The sequence below is a fragment of the Thermobia domestica genome, chromosome 11, assembly GCF_964235325.1.
Source record: "Thermobia domestica chromosome 11, izTheDome1.hap1.1, whole genome shotgun sequence".
NCBI lineage: Eukaryota > Metazoa > Arthropoda > Insecta > Zygentoma > Lepismatidae > Thermobia > Thermobia domestica.
In genome coordinates, this window is record NC_137464.1 from 249,017,929 (window position 1) to 249,033,395 (window position 15,467).

General features: G+C 37.1%; 1 protein-coding gene across 1 annotated transcript in view; it reads left to right on the forward strand.

Annotated features, from left to right (window-relative positions):
• eRF3 (eukaryotic translation release factor 3) overlaps positions 1-15,467 on the forward strand; it is a 40,247-nt gene that overhangs the window by 3,828 nt on the left and 20,952 nt on the right. Inside the window, exons 2-4 of the mRNA XM_081731976.1 lie at positions 9,549-9,800; positions 13,072-13,218; positions 14,653-14,798. Of these exons, the coding sequence (XP_081588102.1) occupies positions 9,549-9,800; positions 13,072-13,218; positions 14,653-14,798 (545 nt within the window). The remainder of the gene's footprint in view (positions 1-9,548; positions 9,801-13,071; positions 13,219-14,652; positions 14,799-15,467) is intronic.

The window sequence follows — 15,467 nt, forward strand, 5'->3', positions numbered from 1 at the left end:
GCGATCCTATTCCCTTCAGCAACTTAGGGGCCGTGGTGGCTCAGTGGTAGTGTTTATCTCTGGTGCATAGGGTTCCTGGTTCGATCCCAGCTATCGCCAAATGGACTTTTTGGAGGACAAACCCCGTGTGCGTGGGTTTTCCGGGGTTCTCCCGTTTCCTGACAGTTTCTCCATTCATCATTCATTAATTTCTGATCATTACCGTATCCTTTAGCCCACATGGCATAACCGTGGGACGCAAAACTCAAAGATTTCATTTCATTTTTCCTTTCAACAAGAACTTCTCATAATTTTAACTAATATGAAAGCCACAGTATTATTATAAAACGTAATTTTGCTAGGATTGTTTTATTTGTTAAGGAGGAGTAACAAGAACAGTTCCTAGGGCTTATAGAAAGCATATGATACTCTTCCGAATAGGGCTCGAAAGATTCCGGGTCGCCGTGGTGACTGGCCACTAATGAATGTTGACTGAAAAAGTAAAACCAACCCTTCTTCACGAATGATATGAATTCAAAGTGCTTAGCAAGAGGAGCTTCCGATTTTAGACAAATTGCTTCGTATCGTATCAGTGTTAACGTGCATCAAATGTTTCTTCAGAGAGAGTTTAGTTTAATGAATTGTTGTAATAAAGAACTATTTTTGAACATCAGTGCGGTTGGAAGGAAATGAAATGAAATCTGTATGTTTTACGTCCTACGGTTATGCCGATTAGGCTAAAGGAAACGATGATGATGAAAAATGAATGAAATGGTGGAATAAAGAAAGTGGGAGGAAACGGGAGTACTCCGGGAAGACCCACACACACGGTGTTTATCCACCACAAAGTTCACTTGGCGCGAGCTGGGATCGAAACAGGGGCCCTATGAACCAGAGGTGAACGCTCTACCACTGAGCCACCGCGGCCCCAGACGGATTTAATAATTTTATTTGTTTATTGAATTTAACGTGCCAAGCTTATGCACCAAGGGTAAGGGAGACGGTGGTAATGATGAACAAAATGAAAGTGAAAGGAAATTGAAAAACCCACGCACACGGTATTCACACCACCCACACTTAGAACGAGCTGAGACCGAACTATGTACCCCATATGCCTGAGGTGAGCGCTCTACGGCTGAGCCACTGCGATCCCTGTAATAATGTAATTTTATCAACACAAATGGCCCATCATGAGAGGATTTTGATCCTTCAGGAATAGTGGACAATATTTCCGAAGTCTCACTCTGCAGCTTGGTAACATTTCACGTACATTGCCTTCAGTTGCTGTTACAGATATTCCTGTACTTTTTATACGAGTAACTGTCATTTAAAGCTCAAAAATGTAGGCCTATGTACTAAATTGGATTGTATTATTGTGGAGCGTAATTTTCAGTACTGGCACTTTTATCAGAAGAAAATTTTCAAGTTTGCCATCGAAAGAGTACACATAGGAAGGAGTTCAGCAGAGTGGAACAAAAAAGAAACAGTTTGATGAATCAAGGAATCCTGTGAAGATCACTAATGCAGAATATGAACGAACTGTAGGAAAAGCGAGTATTTCAAAATAAAGTGTGATCAGAAACCGAGTAATGCATTGTGTCATAATATTCAACATCGTAATGGAAGGCACATATAGAAGAATAAAAGAACAACAGAAGGCTAGAAACATGTTTATATCCAGGGAGAACGCAATGAGTGGGAGACAAACGGAAGAAGTATAAATATAACTAAATGCTTGAAGTAATTATCCAGAAGAATTTGTCCTTCATATGAGTCAAGAGAAAAGTGAAACTGCGAAAAAGTGCGTAATAAAACACGAGAACAACCATTGAAGATAGAAGAAACTTTAAAGTACCTGGTCTCAGACGTACGAGTAACCACAGATGGCCGACTGCTAAAATAAATTAATAAGGGACTACAGCAAAAACATGATTGTACTAAAATGTGAATATATATATATAGGATGAAAACATGCTTAAACTAACTAATTCTGTGGCCTATGCAACCAGGAGGTTCAATGCCGCATTCAGAAAAGCTCTCCATTGAATTCTATCTTAGCCAACTGGATCCAGTTTCTACTTTGTATTCCTGTGATATTTTCCATAAGTAGAAGCTTTGCTTTGTTATAATTAAATATAAACTAATTATTTGCTGAGCAAAACTATATATTTTCATTAAAATCAATACGTGTTACAGTTTCGCCAACTAACTATTTGGCTTCATCAGACACTATGTGATACAATATAATTTTACAATCGTATATGCATACAACAGCTAAGATATCTTTCTTCTGATTGGCTACTAACAGCAGCAAATTCCTTTCAATTATACTTATTTGAAAATTTCTATATAGATGCATTCTGTTGTTGTTAATTACACAAAATGACGATCTTAACTAATTTAAACTAACAATTAATTAACTTAAACAATTAAAAAAATAATTTCACACACACGCACATAAGAAGTGTTGTATGTATATACGATTGTACAGTTATACTGTATCACATAGTGTCTGATGAAGCCAAAGAGTTATTTGGTGAAACTGTAACACGTGTTGAATTTTAATGAAAATATATAGTTTTGCTGAGCAAATAATTAGTTTATATTTGTATTCCTATTTTTGCGAGATCCATCTTAATAGTTTCCTCCCATCTACGCCTAGGTCTTCCTAATGGTCGTTTTTCGATTGAATTTCCAGTTAAAACTTTGAAAACGTTCCCATTATCTTCCATTCTGGCTACATGACCTGCTCATCTGAACCTCTTGGACTTGATGACCCTAACCATGTTCGGTGAACGATATAAATTGTGTAGTTTCTCGTTACAAAGTTTCCGCCATTCACCATTCCCGTTCCTCTTGGGTCCGAATATTCCTCTTAGGATCTTGTTCTCAAATACTTTGTCTACGATCTTCCCTCAAAGTAAGAGGCCATGTTTCATAACCATACAGAACAACAGGCATGATTATCGTTTTATATATTCTAAGCTTCAAATTCCTCGACAGAATTCGCGAAAACAAGATATTTTAAACTGAATAGTAACACAAATTCCCTGCCTTTATTCGACATTTAATTTCTTTGTGAATATAATTTTGTTCTGTTAATATTGATCCTAGATGTTTAAAAGTTTCCACTTTATCAAAAGTATTTTTTGATATTATAACGCATCCATAATTTGCAGTATTACGATCCCGACGAACTTCCATGTGTTTAGTTTTCTCTGCATTTACTTCTAAACTCATGTCCGTGCAAGCGTATGATAACATCTCTGCATTTCTTTCTATTGTTCTATCATCCCCTATTAAATTTACATCATCAGCATATGCCATAACCTGGTGAGTACCATTCAGATCTAAGCCTTGGTTTCTATCTTTAATTTTCCTTATAGCATACTTTAGGACAAAGTTGAATAATAATGCGACAGCGCATGAAAACATACTTACGAAAGCTTAAATCTGTACTTCATACCCATAATAAACTACGCTTCCGAACATGAAGAATGACGAAAAGAGAGTGGAGAAGAATAGGGGCAACGGATTATAGACACTCCTGGAACACGCGCTTCAAAAAAATGTGCAAGAAAGGTTAGAAAAATGTTTGGTACAGTGGTGTCGACATGGAGAAATGAATTGAAGGACACGTACGGAACAAGTTTCTATTCATGATCGGTTGATTGGAGTTAGCGTTGTTTTTCAACACTGTGACTATATGAGGCTGGACCTACAACTTAAGGTGAAATCATAACCACTGTAATGCAGATTTAAAGGCTTTCCCACCGGGGATCGAACCCGGTATCCCAAGCATCAAAGGCGCGCACGACAGCTACAAGATCAGCAGGAAAGGCATGGAAATGATTGACAAGGAACCACGAAAAAGCAGAGTTTGTATCTTTTGTGTTACATTAATATGAAACTCTAAAGTTATAATTAACGGGACTTACAATTAACGTGGGCTCCAAACTTCGACCAGGACTTTAATTCGGTGCTCCTGACAAATGTACAATTATCCAAAAGCAACCCATACAGTATAAGCCAGGCATGTGCAAGTTGGAACAGAAGGTGGGCCAATCATAAAGAACTTACTCTTGTCGAAGGCCGGACGAGACAATGTATTGCATTTTCACAAGAATTGAAAAGCCGTTTTCAATAGAGAAAATTGCTCATCGTAGAGTAACACCACAGTTTTTATTCACTAAAAAAACTCAGAAAAATCTATTTACTTACTACTGGAAACTTGATCCTTTATGTTTTGAACTAGTCTTTCAATGTTTGGTGGTAAATTGGATGTTCCAACGTTAAGTATATTTTTAAGGTAGATCACTTATCAAGGAAAAAAAGAAAAAAAAAATTCAGGTTAAGAGGTTACGTGAGAAATACATTTCCAATCACGGATGAAAGATTTAAGTGGGCCGTAACCGGCCCGAGCCCCGGCTCTTGCACATGACTGGTATAGGCCGTTGTCTGCTCCAAAAGAGCTGGATTATAGAACCACAGGAAAATCTAGCAACAAATAGTATTTTATAAGTACAAAAAGGGAAAAGATCTAAATGATGAATAGTGGACTGAAAACAGTTGTTGAAGAGTCCTTATATACATCTAATACTCATCGGGGCAAATCTGTCTTCAACATTGGAAGGGACCGGTAATACTTTTTTTGTTTGTTTGTTTTTAATCGATGTTCAAAACATTTATGAACTTGCAAAACAATACTGTGGAGGATCAGGGAAGCAGACTTGTCTTCAACATTAGGAAGGGACATCAATTACATCTCACTCTTCTTTGTGGCAGTTGGACACTAAACACCACATTTGTCCCCAAAATACGCATTTCAAATCGGATTATTGGAGGGGACAGTCCCCCAGTTCCAAAATTGGGGGTACATATCCTCCTCATCCCGTCTGGGATTTGCGCCAGTGTCTATGCCAGGCAGGATGTTGGAATCGGGCATTACTGATTGTATTCAAGGTCATGTGTGGTTATCATAGCGAACATATCGTTTACTCTTCCATTGAAGAGGATGAGAATTTCTGCAGGCTGATTCATGAGATGCCTTTACATATTTTACGTACTTCCATTTATTATTATTTTTATTTCCTAATTTGCATTGGTTCTTCTCACACCGTTTTATGTTGATTGCATGGATACCTAAATCCTCTTTTTACCGTTCGAGTTCCTGAACAGTTAACACGTTCGCTGCTGAGAACGCCCATCGGCATCCAGTACTGAATTTGGCATATGCGCTGGACGCCTCTCCGCGCTTGTCCGTGCAGCTGATTCACTTTCCCGCCAATACCTGCACTAGCGCTGGCGAGAAAGTGAATCAGCTGCAGGGACAAGCGCCGAGAGGCGTCCAGCGCATATGCCAAATTCAGTACTGGACGCCGATGGGCGTCCTCAGCAGCGAACGTGTTAAGTAATATTAGTTTTGATTTACTATCCTGATTCCGTCTGTTATCTTCTGTTCGTTCCCTGTAGTGATTTACCAGTCATCGCTTGGTACAGTCCGCAGCAAAAAACCTGCAACATGAGCATGTAAGTTTATCGTGAAACTACGCCTAACAGCGCACGGAATCAACATAACGTCTAAGTGGCACGAATCACGCCAGGAGAAACCTCGGCGTTCTCCCCTGCACATTTATTTTGGAACGAAAGACTTCGTCGTTTCACAAAAAACTTACATGCTCATGTTGTAGGTTTTTTGCTGCGGATTGTACATACAGGGACTGCGGTGCTCAATAGTGAAGCGCTAATTCCTGGTATGTAAATTTTCTCGGAGTTCGGCCATTTCTTCCCACTTTCTTCATTATACCATTTCGTTCATTATCATGGTCACTGTCTCCCTTAGCCTTGGAGCATAAACGTGGAACGTTAAAGTAAAAGAAAAAGTACATCCCCATGACATGCATTTTTAGTATATTTTTGGCCAGTCTGTGTTTGAAAGAAACCAGCCTAAGCTACAAACCCAGCTCTTTATTATTATTATTATTATTATTATTATTATTATTATTATTATTATTATTATTATTATTATTATTAAGAAATCAATTATTTGCACAGAATGCGAAAACTAGGATGAAAATACACGTCGTATATGATATTTGCTAATAGTCGCTACAGGATACTGTATTTTAAAAAATAAGTACTGACCATTCAGTTTTCTCTGAAGCTTTCGTGACTTTCCTTCTACGGCTTCTTTTTTCTTACAAATTCTTCTTCGAAGAGGACTTTCTTGAAATATTGGAATACATTGTCTTTGGAAAATCCTGGTACTTCATCTTCACTTAAAAACATTTGTCCTTGAAAATTGAATTTTTAATGCTATTCCGAGAGTATAGAAGACTACTTAGAGAAATAGATACACTGATAGAAATTAAGAAAACTATTTACAAGTGTTCGAACAAATATGTTATTCAATCACAGCGGCGCATAGTGTGCTTTGTAAGGATAAATTTGTAAGGTAAAGAAAGCTGTGAGAGGAATGTTACTTACAAGAACAGCAGAGAGGACCAAAGTGATAAAAGAAAAAAAAAATCGTTTTTGGATACGAATTTGGAATCAATGCAAAAATTTGGAGATGCGCGGTGATTAAAAATGATTAAAACTGCCTCAGCAGACGGAGAAAACTACGACTAAAGATTCAAGAAAAATTTTGTCTTTCCCTTCCTTGTATCTTAATATAAAGTGGACTCGAAGACCTCTTACTGAAAGTATATTAATGTTGTGTGTTGCAGTCTTGGTAGATAGTCCCTTCTTCATAGCTGAATGACTAACATCGTATTTCCGGGTTCGATTTTCAGTCGGGATACTTTTCTCATATTTCGAATCTCACTTTAAATGGTGTGTCCCGTCTCATACGAGGTGTGTTCAAAAAGTATCGAATCGTTTTTTCCCGGGTAAACCAATGAAGCGCGGGAGACTTTCTTCAGTGTAGATGTAGAGGGGGACACTCATGCGCAGTCGTGAATTTTTTCCCCGTCCACAGTTAGCCAACGAGTGAAGACGTGTAGTAAGCTGTCTTTTGTAAAATGACAGAAAAAGTTAAGCAGCGACATTTCATCAAATTTTGCCAAAAGCTTGGCGATACCAAAGCGGAAACCAATCAGATTGGTGCATTCAATTTTGAATGAGAATTTGGGCATGAGGAAAGTGCTCGCGAAATTTGATTCAGGCTTTCATCACCAAACACAACATTCCTGTGTGTCGTCAGTCTTCCTACTCAGCCGATATGGCTCCCTGTGACTTTTGGTTATTTCCCAAGCTGAAAATGCCACTAAAAGGAACCCGATTTGAGTCAAGAGAAGACATCATGCGAAATGCGATGGCGCAGTTGCTCACCATTCTAAAAACTGCGTTCCAGATGTGTTTCCAACGATGGAGGGAGGGGGGGGGGAGTACTGAAGAAGTGTGCGCATTACAAAGTACACTACTTCGAAGGGATTAGTGTTTCGGATTTCCAAATTTATAAATGTATTTTTGCCAACCAAACGTTCGATACTGTTTGAACACACCTCGTATCGAACATACCAGTCTTGATGGTGAGAAAGAACGATTGACCACGAAGTACAGGGGTCTGGTTTCCGTTGTGTTTGATCAGTTATAGAGGTTCTGGGATAAAGTCAATGTTATATACCTTGCTACTTATTTACATTAATTTGCTTGAGCAAGTTTATATAATAACATTAGTCCGTAACCAATAATAAAGTAGAAATGCACAACAGTATATATTTAACAGTGTTAGCAGGCAATATTAAACTCAGCAAATGGAAATGACGTTTTGCTACAAATTATAATAGCTTTTTCTCTAAACTTCGGCTCGTCTGCAAGATGCTTGCAACAACTATTAGCCGGATTGTGAACTATTACGAATTAATGTGCTTGACAGACTCAGGGATATTTTGTTAATGCCATATAATAAGTATATCTAAATATTTCCGCCTACATGTTTATGTAACAAATAGGACAATCAGATCAGTTTTTGATTGCTTTATTCACTTATTTATTTAACTTGATTTTATTCTTGAACACCTGTAACTTTGACACTTCGAAATATGTATTCTTCCGTACAAAGCACGGTTTCGGCTAGTATATAAACTCGCGAGCGAGTGTAAGGTTTAGCCCTATAAGTAAATAGCGTGCTCGATCCCCATTGAGGTTAGTATAGTAAGCTCGAGCCCCATTAAAAGAGTGAACCTGAGCTTGAGAGAGCCCCAATTGCAAAATAACAATGTTCATAAGTATGGTCCGAAAGTTTCATCTTTCCGTACTCAGCACGGATCTGTATTCGCTGTTCACTGCTCAGTTGCATCGGCACTGCAGCTCGAATGTGACAAGGCTATTAATAAATTACATGAACTCAAACCTGAACTTGGTGTTTGGATCACCAGCTCAACTTCCTGTCAACAAGAGGAGCGAATTCTAATGCGACTTCGCATCGGACATTCATTCGCCCGTAACACACAAATGTTTACTTCGAGGTGGCTATCCACTACTGTGTGCATGCATCGAGCTAGACATAGTATTCAACATCTGTTTGTGGATTGTCCATATCATGCTCAGCTCCAAACTGACTTTGCCTTATCCACAGACTTAACAACACTTCTCGAAGATGACGAAACGATCTCCCAATCCCGTGTTTCGTTGTCAACTCCTCGTCGTAACCGCATTGTGATTGTTCTAGTGTTTATACTTAAGTCATTTCTCACTCTCTGCTGTGTGTTTGTCCCCTGTCTATTGTCACTTAGTGCGTTCTTCGTTTCAGGTTCAAGTGACAATCCCAAAATGTATTTGGCTTTCCTCTTTACTACTTACTCGGGCTTTTCTTTACCCTTGTCATATAGCCACGACAAAAGAAATTTAATATCCCACTATGCTACTAATTTTATCGATGTGCTTTTGTCACTGAATTTATGATTTTTCTATATTGTAAGATTACTGTCTTAAGGGTAGAGTAATTTAGTATGCAGGATTTGGTTTTCTCCCGCAAACTTTTTATTATAAAATTTTTGTTATATACAATATAACATAAAATCACTATAAGTGTGGTTCTAAGCCCAGTACAAAAATCACTATGTAGTTTGGATAAAATAACTATTTTTAGACCCAGACAGATATCTACAGAGCTCTAGGCAAGCTAAGTTGACGTGGTTAGGAGTTTTTTGTGCTTTAAGCAAGCAAAGAGAAGTTGATATCCCGCAGAGCTCCAGGCAAGCTAAGTGATTGCGGTTGAGGTTTTAGAGTTTTAGACAAGCTAAGAGAGTGGCTGGTATTGGTGTTTACAAATATAAACCACTTGTAGGATGTTACAGTTTAATATTGACTTCCGTGGCACACTCGTTACCGAATTTTATGAATTGACAGGTGCAAAGAGACTTTTGCAGTACAGCGCACCCAGTCTTCATATCTTACTCGTACTGTTGATCAAAATTCAATAATAGTTGCAGTCAAAACAAAATTAAGAAATTGGAAATGTCAGTTTAATTAATTTTATAAAATCATGTCCCCTGCGTAAATTACAAAATGTATTGCATGGTTTTTCCTTTGAATTTTTAAGCTTTTATTACTTTATTTTCCAGATCCTCCTCCGACGATGGAGGTGGAAGAGCCTCCTGGGGAAGGAAGTGGCGATGGTGCACCACCCCCGCCTGCGGACAGTTGGGAGGAAGCTGCAGACGGGGAAGCTACAACTCCTGACAACGAGAACGAAATGGAGGAGATGGAGCTGGACACCGAAGAGCCCATTATTAAGCCAAAGAAGAGGCTGCAAAAAGCAGAAGAAACCAAGAGCAAAAAAGAGCACGTCAATGTTGTGTTTATTGGACACGTCGGTAAGAGTTTTTCTTTTTAATTCGACATAGGACGAAAATTTATCAGAATGCTCATCTATATGTTTCTCTTCAAAACAACTTGGGTTTAAAAAAGAAAAATGGATTAAATATGACATGTGTTTCCCCGAAAATAAGAATTAATTAGAAAATAACCCCTTTTATAATTTTTCAGGTCGCTTTTAATATAAGCCCTACTTCACGAGTAAGTCCGATCCCAAAATATGCTCTAGTGGTTGCAGGGCTTGAAGCGGGTTACTCTGTAGCTTACTTATTTTTCATATGTGCATTTAATGGGAGATATTATATTTTATCTATAAGTTATTAGTGGTTAAATGTTTAACTAAATTGATATTGTAATTTCGATAAACCTCTGAACAAAATTTATCTTGAGCCTTTCTCGCAACAAGGAACATGTTACTAACGGTTATGCTCAGAGTTGGCAGACACAGTGTTGCCGTATGTACCGCATTTTGCAGATTAAATCTGCATTCCACGTTAAGTGACACGAAATGCCCTGAAAATAATAACTAGTGTATCTTTTGGGCAAAAGATTAATGTGAAGACCTTTTTTATTTTCGGGGAAGGAAGTTATGCTTTTGAGGCTCATAAGCTTGAAAAGTAGTTTTAAGAAAGGATGATTGTTTAGCCGGGGAAATTTTTCTCCGTTCAACTGTGCACTACATCTCTAGTAACAAAATCTCGTCAGCGTTTTTGTAAAATTATGTAACACTATTATTACATTATAATTACAGTTGTCCCAAGTCTGTTTCAAAGTAGACGAAAGACTAAAGAGAAGTCGAAAATGTTCAGTCCTAAAAAAAAAAAATAAATAAATAAAAAATAAAATAAAATCTTGTTAGTATGATGTCCATAAATTCGTTTTTCCTCCTTTTTTTTAGTTCAGTTTAACGTCCCATGAATATACGCTAGGGCTAAGAGAGACGGTAATTATGGTAATGAACGAAATGGTGAAATGAAAAAGAAGGGAAGATGTATTAAGAATTCCTGAAGTTTTCTGTTACTGTAGTGGCTCTGTCGTGGAGCCCTCACCTCTAGTACGTGGGATGTTTGGTTCGATAACAGTTAGTGCAAAGTGGGTTTCGTCTTGGGCAAGCTCAGTCCCGTGGGTTTTCTCAAGGTTCTCCCACTTTCTCATTCTTCCAATTCTTTTCATAATCTTTCATTAATATTCCCTCTTCTTTTAGTTTAAATACCACAACTGAAACGTTAAACTATAAATTTTATTTTGCTTTCCTACAAACTGCACAGTATTTCATCAATCTTCAACGTCCAGAAGCTTGAGGGTAGTCCTCGATTTAATTGCAGCCCACATATAATATGCCCGTCAAGCACTTATCATACAGCATGTAATCAAAGTACACTGGGATATTTCGAGGACACATCCCACATTCGATATTGCCATTTGTTTCTTCGTTATTGTAAAAAATAAATAAATAAATAAATAAATAATAATAATAATAATAATAATAATAATAATAATAATAATAATAATAAAAGCGACGAATCTGCAGAAACTTGAAATGGAATTAGAATTACTGTAAATATAAGTGGCGTCACCAACGGGCCCGCAATCCGAGGGTTGGGGGGATGGCAAGAAGAGATGCATTTAAAGTTTTGAAGATTAACTTCGTGACAATCCTTTTATCAGGTTTCATATTATTTCGCACTTTTTCGTCAGTATCGTTCTGTAGTTTTCTAGGGAGCACAGTTGCTCAGTTTTAGAGTGCTTACCTCTGGTTCGTGGAGTCCGTAGTTCGATCCCCGATCAAGTAAGTTTGTGTTTGGTAACATCGTGTCTGTGGGGTTTTCAGGATGCTCTCGTTTCCTCCACTTTCTTATTCCACCCATTCTTCCATTATCGTTCACTGGCCTTAAAAATCGTCTCCTTTAGCGTACAGGGCATAACATGGGACGTTAAGCTGAAAAAGGTATTGATATAGTCTTCTACTATTTCGAGGTTAATGTGTTAATATCTATTTAATTTATGGGGAATACTCAGAGACTGAAATAACAAAGAGAAAGGATTTGACAATATCCAATAATTTTCAGTTGAGAAAAAAGTAGGTTTTACTTTCATACTTGGTAATAATGAGAAAAAATCATGCTGAGCATAATAATAATAGTGTACAATTTAGTATCACATGACAAGATATAATATACAAAACCAAAAAGAGAAATTTTTTTTTTTTTGCTGTATAAATTTGACGTGTCTTGATGAACGTGAGACGGGGAGACGTTTCGAGTTTTTGCCGTGGAGCATGCAATATATATATATATATATACATATTTGTGAAATCTGTATCTAAAAGTGTGAACTACTTACTGAGGTTAATTAAAAAATACGTCGAATTTACATTAGAATTTCACTGATAATCTCTCTAAGTATAAGATAGTGTACGTCAATCTATACGTTCAAACAAACTTGGCCTTGTTTGTATTTCTGATTCAAGTGTGATCTTTGTTCGAAAGCAAGAAAATTACGGAGAAACGCGTTCGAATTACAAAACTTAAAAATAAAATAAAAAAAAAAAAACATCACAGAAATTTCAAAGCGTTTTAAAGAAAATCCACAAGGTATTTGGAACGAATTGATCAATTTGAATGCAAATTTCGGTAAATTACTCAATGACATTCCTTCTACTTAGAAAAAAAATATCATTTAGTTCCAAATTTACATACAGAGAATGTGTGGGCTATAAATCTACTTATGAATTTGATTGTACAAAACAATTATTTAGAAAGACAAAATTGAAGCTTAAAATATAAGACAGAAATATAACTTTACTTACGTTCGTCCGTTAGTTTACACACGATAGCTCTTGAATAATGCGAATTTTCTATATTCCTTTAGCAACAAAAGTAATTCTCTCAATCGAAGTCGTTAATGGAATCAATCCATTCACATTTTATCGGTTAACGGTGACTAATGGAACGGTTACTGTTCATGTAACGGTGACTAACGGTAACTACCCATATCTCGTTTTCACCATTGAGACAAAGGTTGTAGAAAGTACACATCTCACAGTTAGATGGCAGACGAAATTGAAACGTCTATTGCGTGATCCTTTTTACTGTCTTGTCAATTTTTTTCTTATGCTGGTTTCGTCTATAAAGTCTCCCGAAAACAATGCGGATACTAGAGGTAATACAATATCTATGATATTAAATTATATATAAATTTAATATGGTATTTATTAAATGTATTACTAATCAGAGCCCGTAACTCCGAACTCTGTTCTTTCTATTCCAGATGCTGGGAAGTCAACTATTGGTGGTCAAATAATGTACTTGACGGGCATGGTGGATAAACGAACGCTTGAGAAGTACGAAAGAGAAGCCAAAGAGAAAAACAGAGAAACCTGGTATTTGTCATGGGCCTTAGATACGAATTTGGAAGGTAAGTACAGTAAAACCTCGCTTAGTGTACAAACAAACGTTTTTGTCCCAGCAAAAGTATGTAGTAAAATTCTGTATTTTATGGTAAAGCTAAAAGTGATACACGGGAATTTGGACTTTTCCCAATTACCCTTTGTTATAAAAGTTTTTTTCTTATATCAGTAATTATTATTAGTTCCTCTAGATACCTTGGTGGTTTGCTGGTGAATTTGTAGGAACTTAATGACCAAGCGTCTTAGGGCGACAGAAACCAAGGCTCTTGCGGCCAACGTGTAGATGGGTATTTCTCAGATACCAGGTGTCCTACAGGCATCCTAGGGACTGGTGGGGTGTCCAGAGTCCAGATCCTAGAGCAGCGTTTCCCAACCGGTGTGCCGCGAGGAAATCGAAACAAAATTAATAATTATATAGCAACAAAATTGCAAGACATAGGAAAAAATATATATTTTTGTATTTCACATTACTATGAATTTCTACCATGGAAACATTACTGTAATTGTAATATATTATTCTATATCTATTACTGTGTAGCACACAGTATTTCGGTTCGTACACATTTCCACGGTTAGCTGCTATGTTACGCTTCAATTGAGAGTCACACTAACACCGAAATGGAAGCACTTGTACTGTACGCGTCAAGTGAACGTTCGTAGAACACTCATTCGCAAGTGAATGACAGAACAACACTTTGTTCAACAGCTGTGTTTTGACTTAGGCGCATCGCAAGCTGTGTGATTGCAATAATATGCACCGGTTTTGGTTAAAACAGCAAAGCTAAAAGTACAAGACATTTGTTTGTTAGTTATTTAGTGACCTTCGTTCTTAGTGAAAGGTTGTATACAGTTTTTGAAAAAGAAAGTGTATTTTTAAAAATCTGAGTCCTATATTTCATTGCAATTGTTTTCTATTTTAAAATTAGAATAAAAAATAAGCATAATGAGTTAGTATAGGGGAAAACCAGTGATCGAGCTTTCATCTCTGTGAGAAGGAGATTAGTAATCACAGAAAAAAATACCATGGTATTTTATAATTGCAAATAATAATAATAATAATAAATACCTATGAGTGTGCCGCGAGAATTCGTTACACCCGTAGTGTGCCGCAAGTTGAAAAAGGTTGGGAAACGCTGTCCTAGAGAGTGATAAGGATAAAAGAGCTTTCAGAGACCAGGTATCCTTGAGAGTGATAAGGATAAAGGAGCTTTCAGAGATCAGGTATCCTTGAGAGTGGTAAGAATAAAAGAGCTCTCAGAGACCAGGCGTCCTAGAGAGAAATGCTTAATTTCTGACATGCGTGAGATACATGCTTTAACTTACGAACTTAAATCTGTAATGTCTTAGAGTCTGAGTCATCTTTTGTGGAAATAAAGTGATTTTATTTTCAAAGTCAATTATAAAAAGCATAAAATAATAACTGTGACCGTTATCTTTTCCAGAGCGTGAGAAAGGTAAAACTGTGGAAGTGGGTAGAGCTTACTTCGAAACAGATAAGAAACACTTCACTATCCTTGATGCTCCTGGCCACAAGAGTTTCGTTCCCAATATGATCGGTGGTGCAGCACAAGCAGACTTAGCAGTATTGGTGAGTAGTCGAATAAAATGCGATATGAAGTTCTCTTAAATTTACGAAATGATGCTCATGATTTCTTGGAGTAAACTGTTGATGTATTTATGTTGTTATATTTAAAATATGTGTACATTTTTCAGTATGTTCCTTTGAACTAATCAGAATGGTGGATATTATGAAATTGTAACTACGAGGGGCTGTTCAACCCAGTTCTGCAGCCCAACCCAGAAGAGGTGCACGTGGAATGATAAAATCTTAGTGATTTTATGTACTCTTCCAAAGTTCAATACACTTCCTTGCACGATGCTTCACTTTTCGCAGATCAGTTAAAAATATTCTGAAGATTGTTCCGTAACACTAATCACCTCTATCAGATCCAAACTGTTTTTTCAAGTTTGAGGAATAAGTAATAGTTTGACGGAGCTAGATCTGGGGAATAAGGAGTACGCTCGATGGACGCGAACGTTGTCCTGAAGGAACAGGTTTTTATTATTATTATTATTATTATTATTATTATTATTATTATTATTATTATTATTATTATTAAGTTTTGTGAGTAACGCAGAGTAATATTCTGCATTCAGTGTCTGACCCTTGGGCAGGTAGTCTATGGGTACGACTCCATCCTTATCCCAGAAAATGTTGCAAACATTTCCCAGCCGACTTCTGTCTCTTGATACTTCT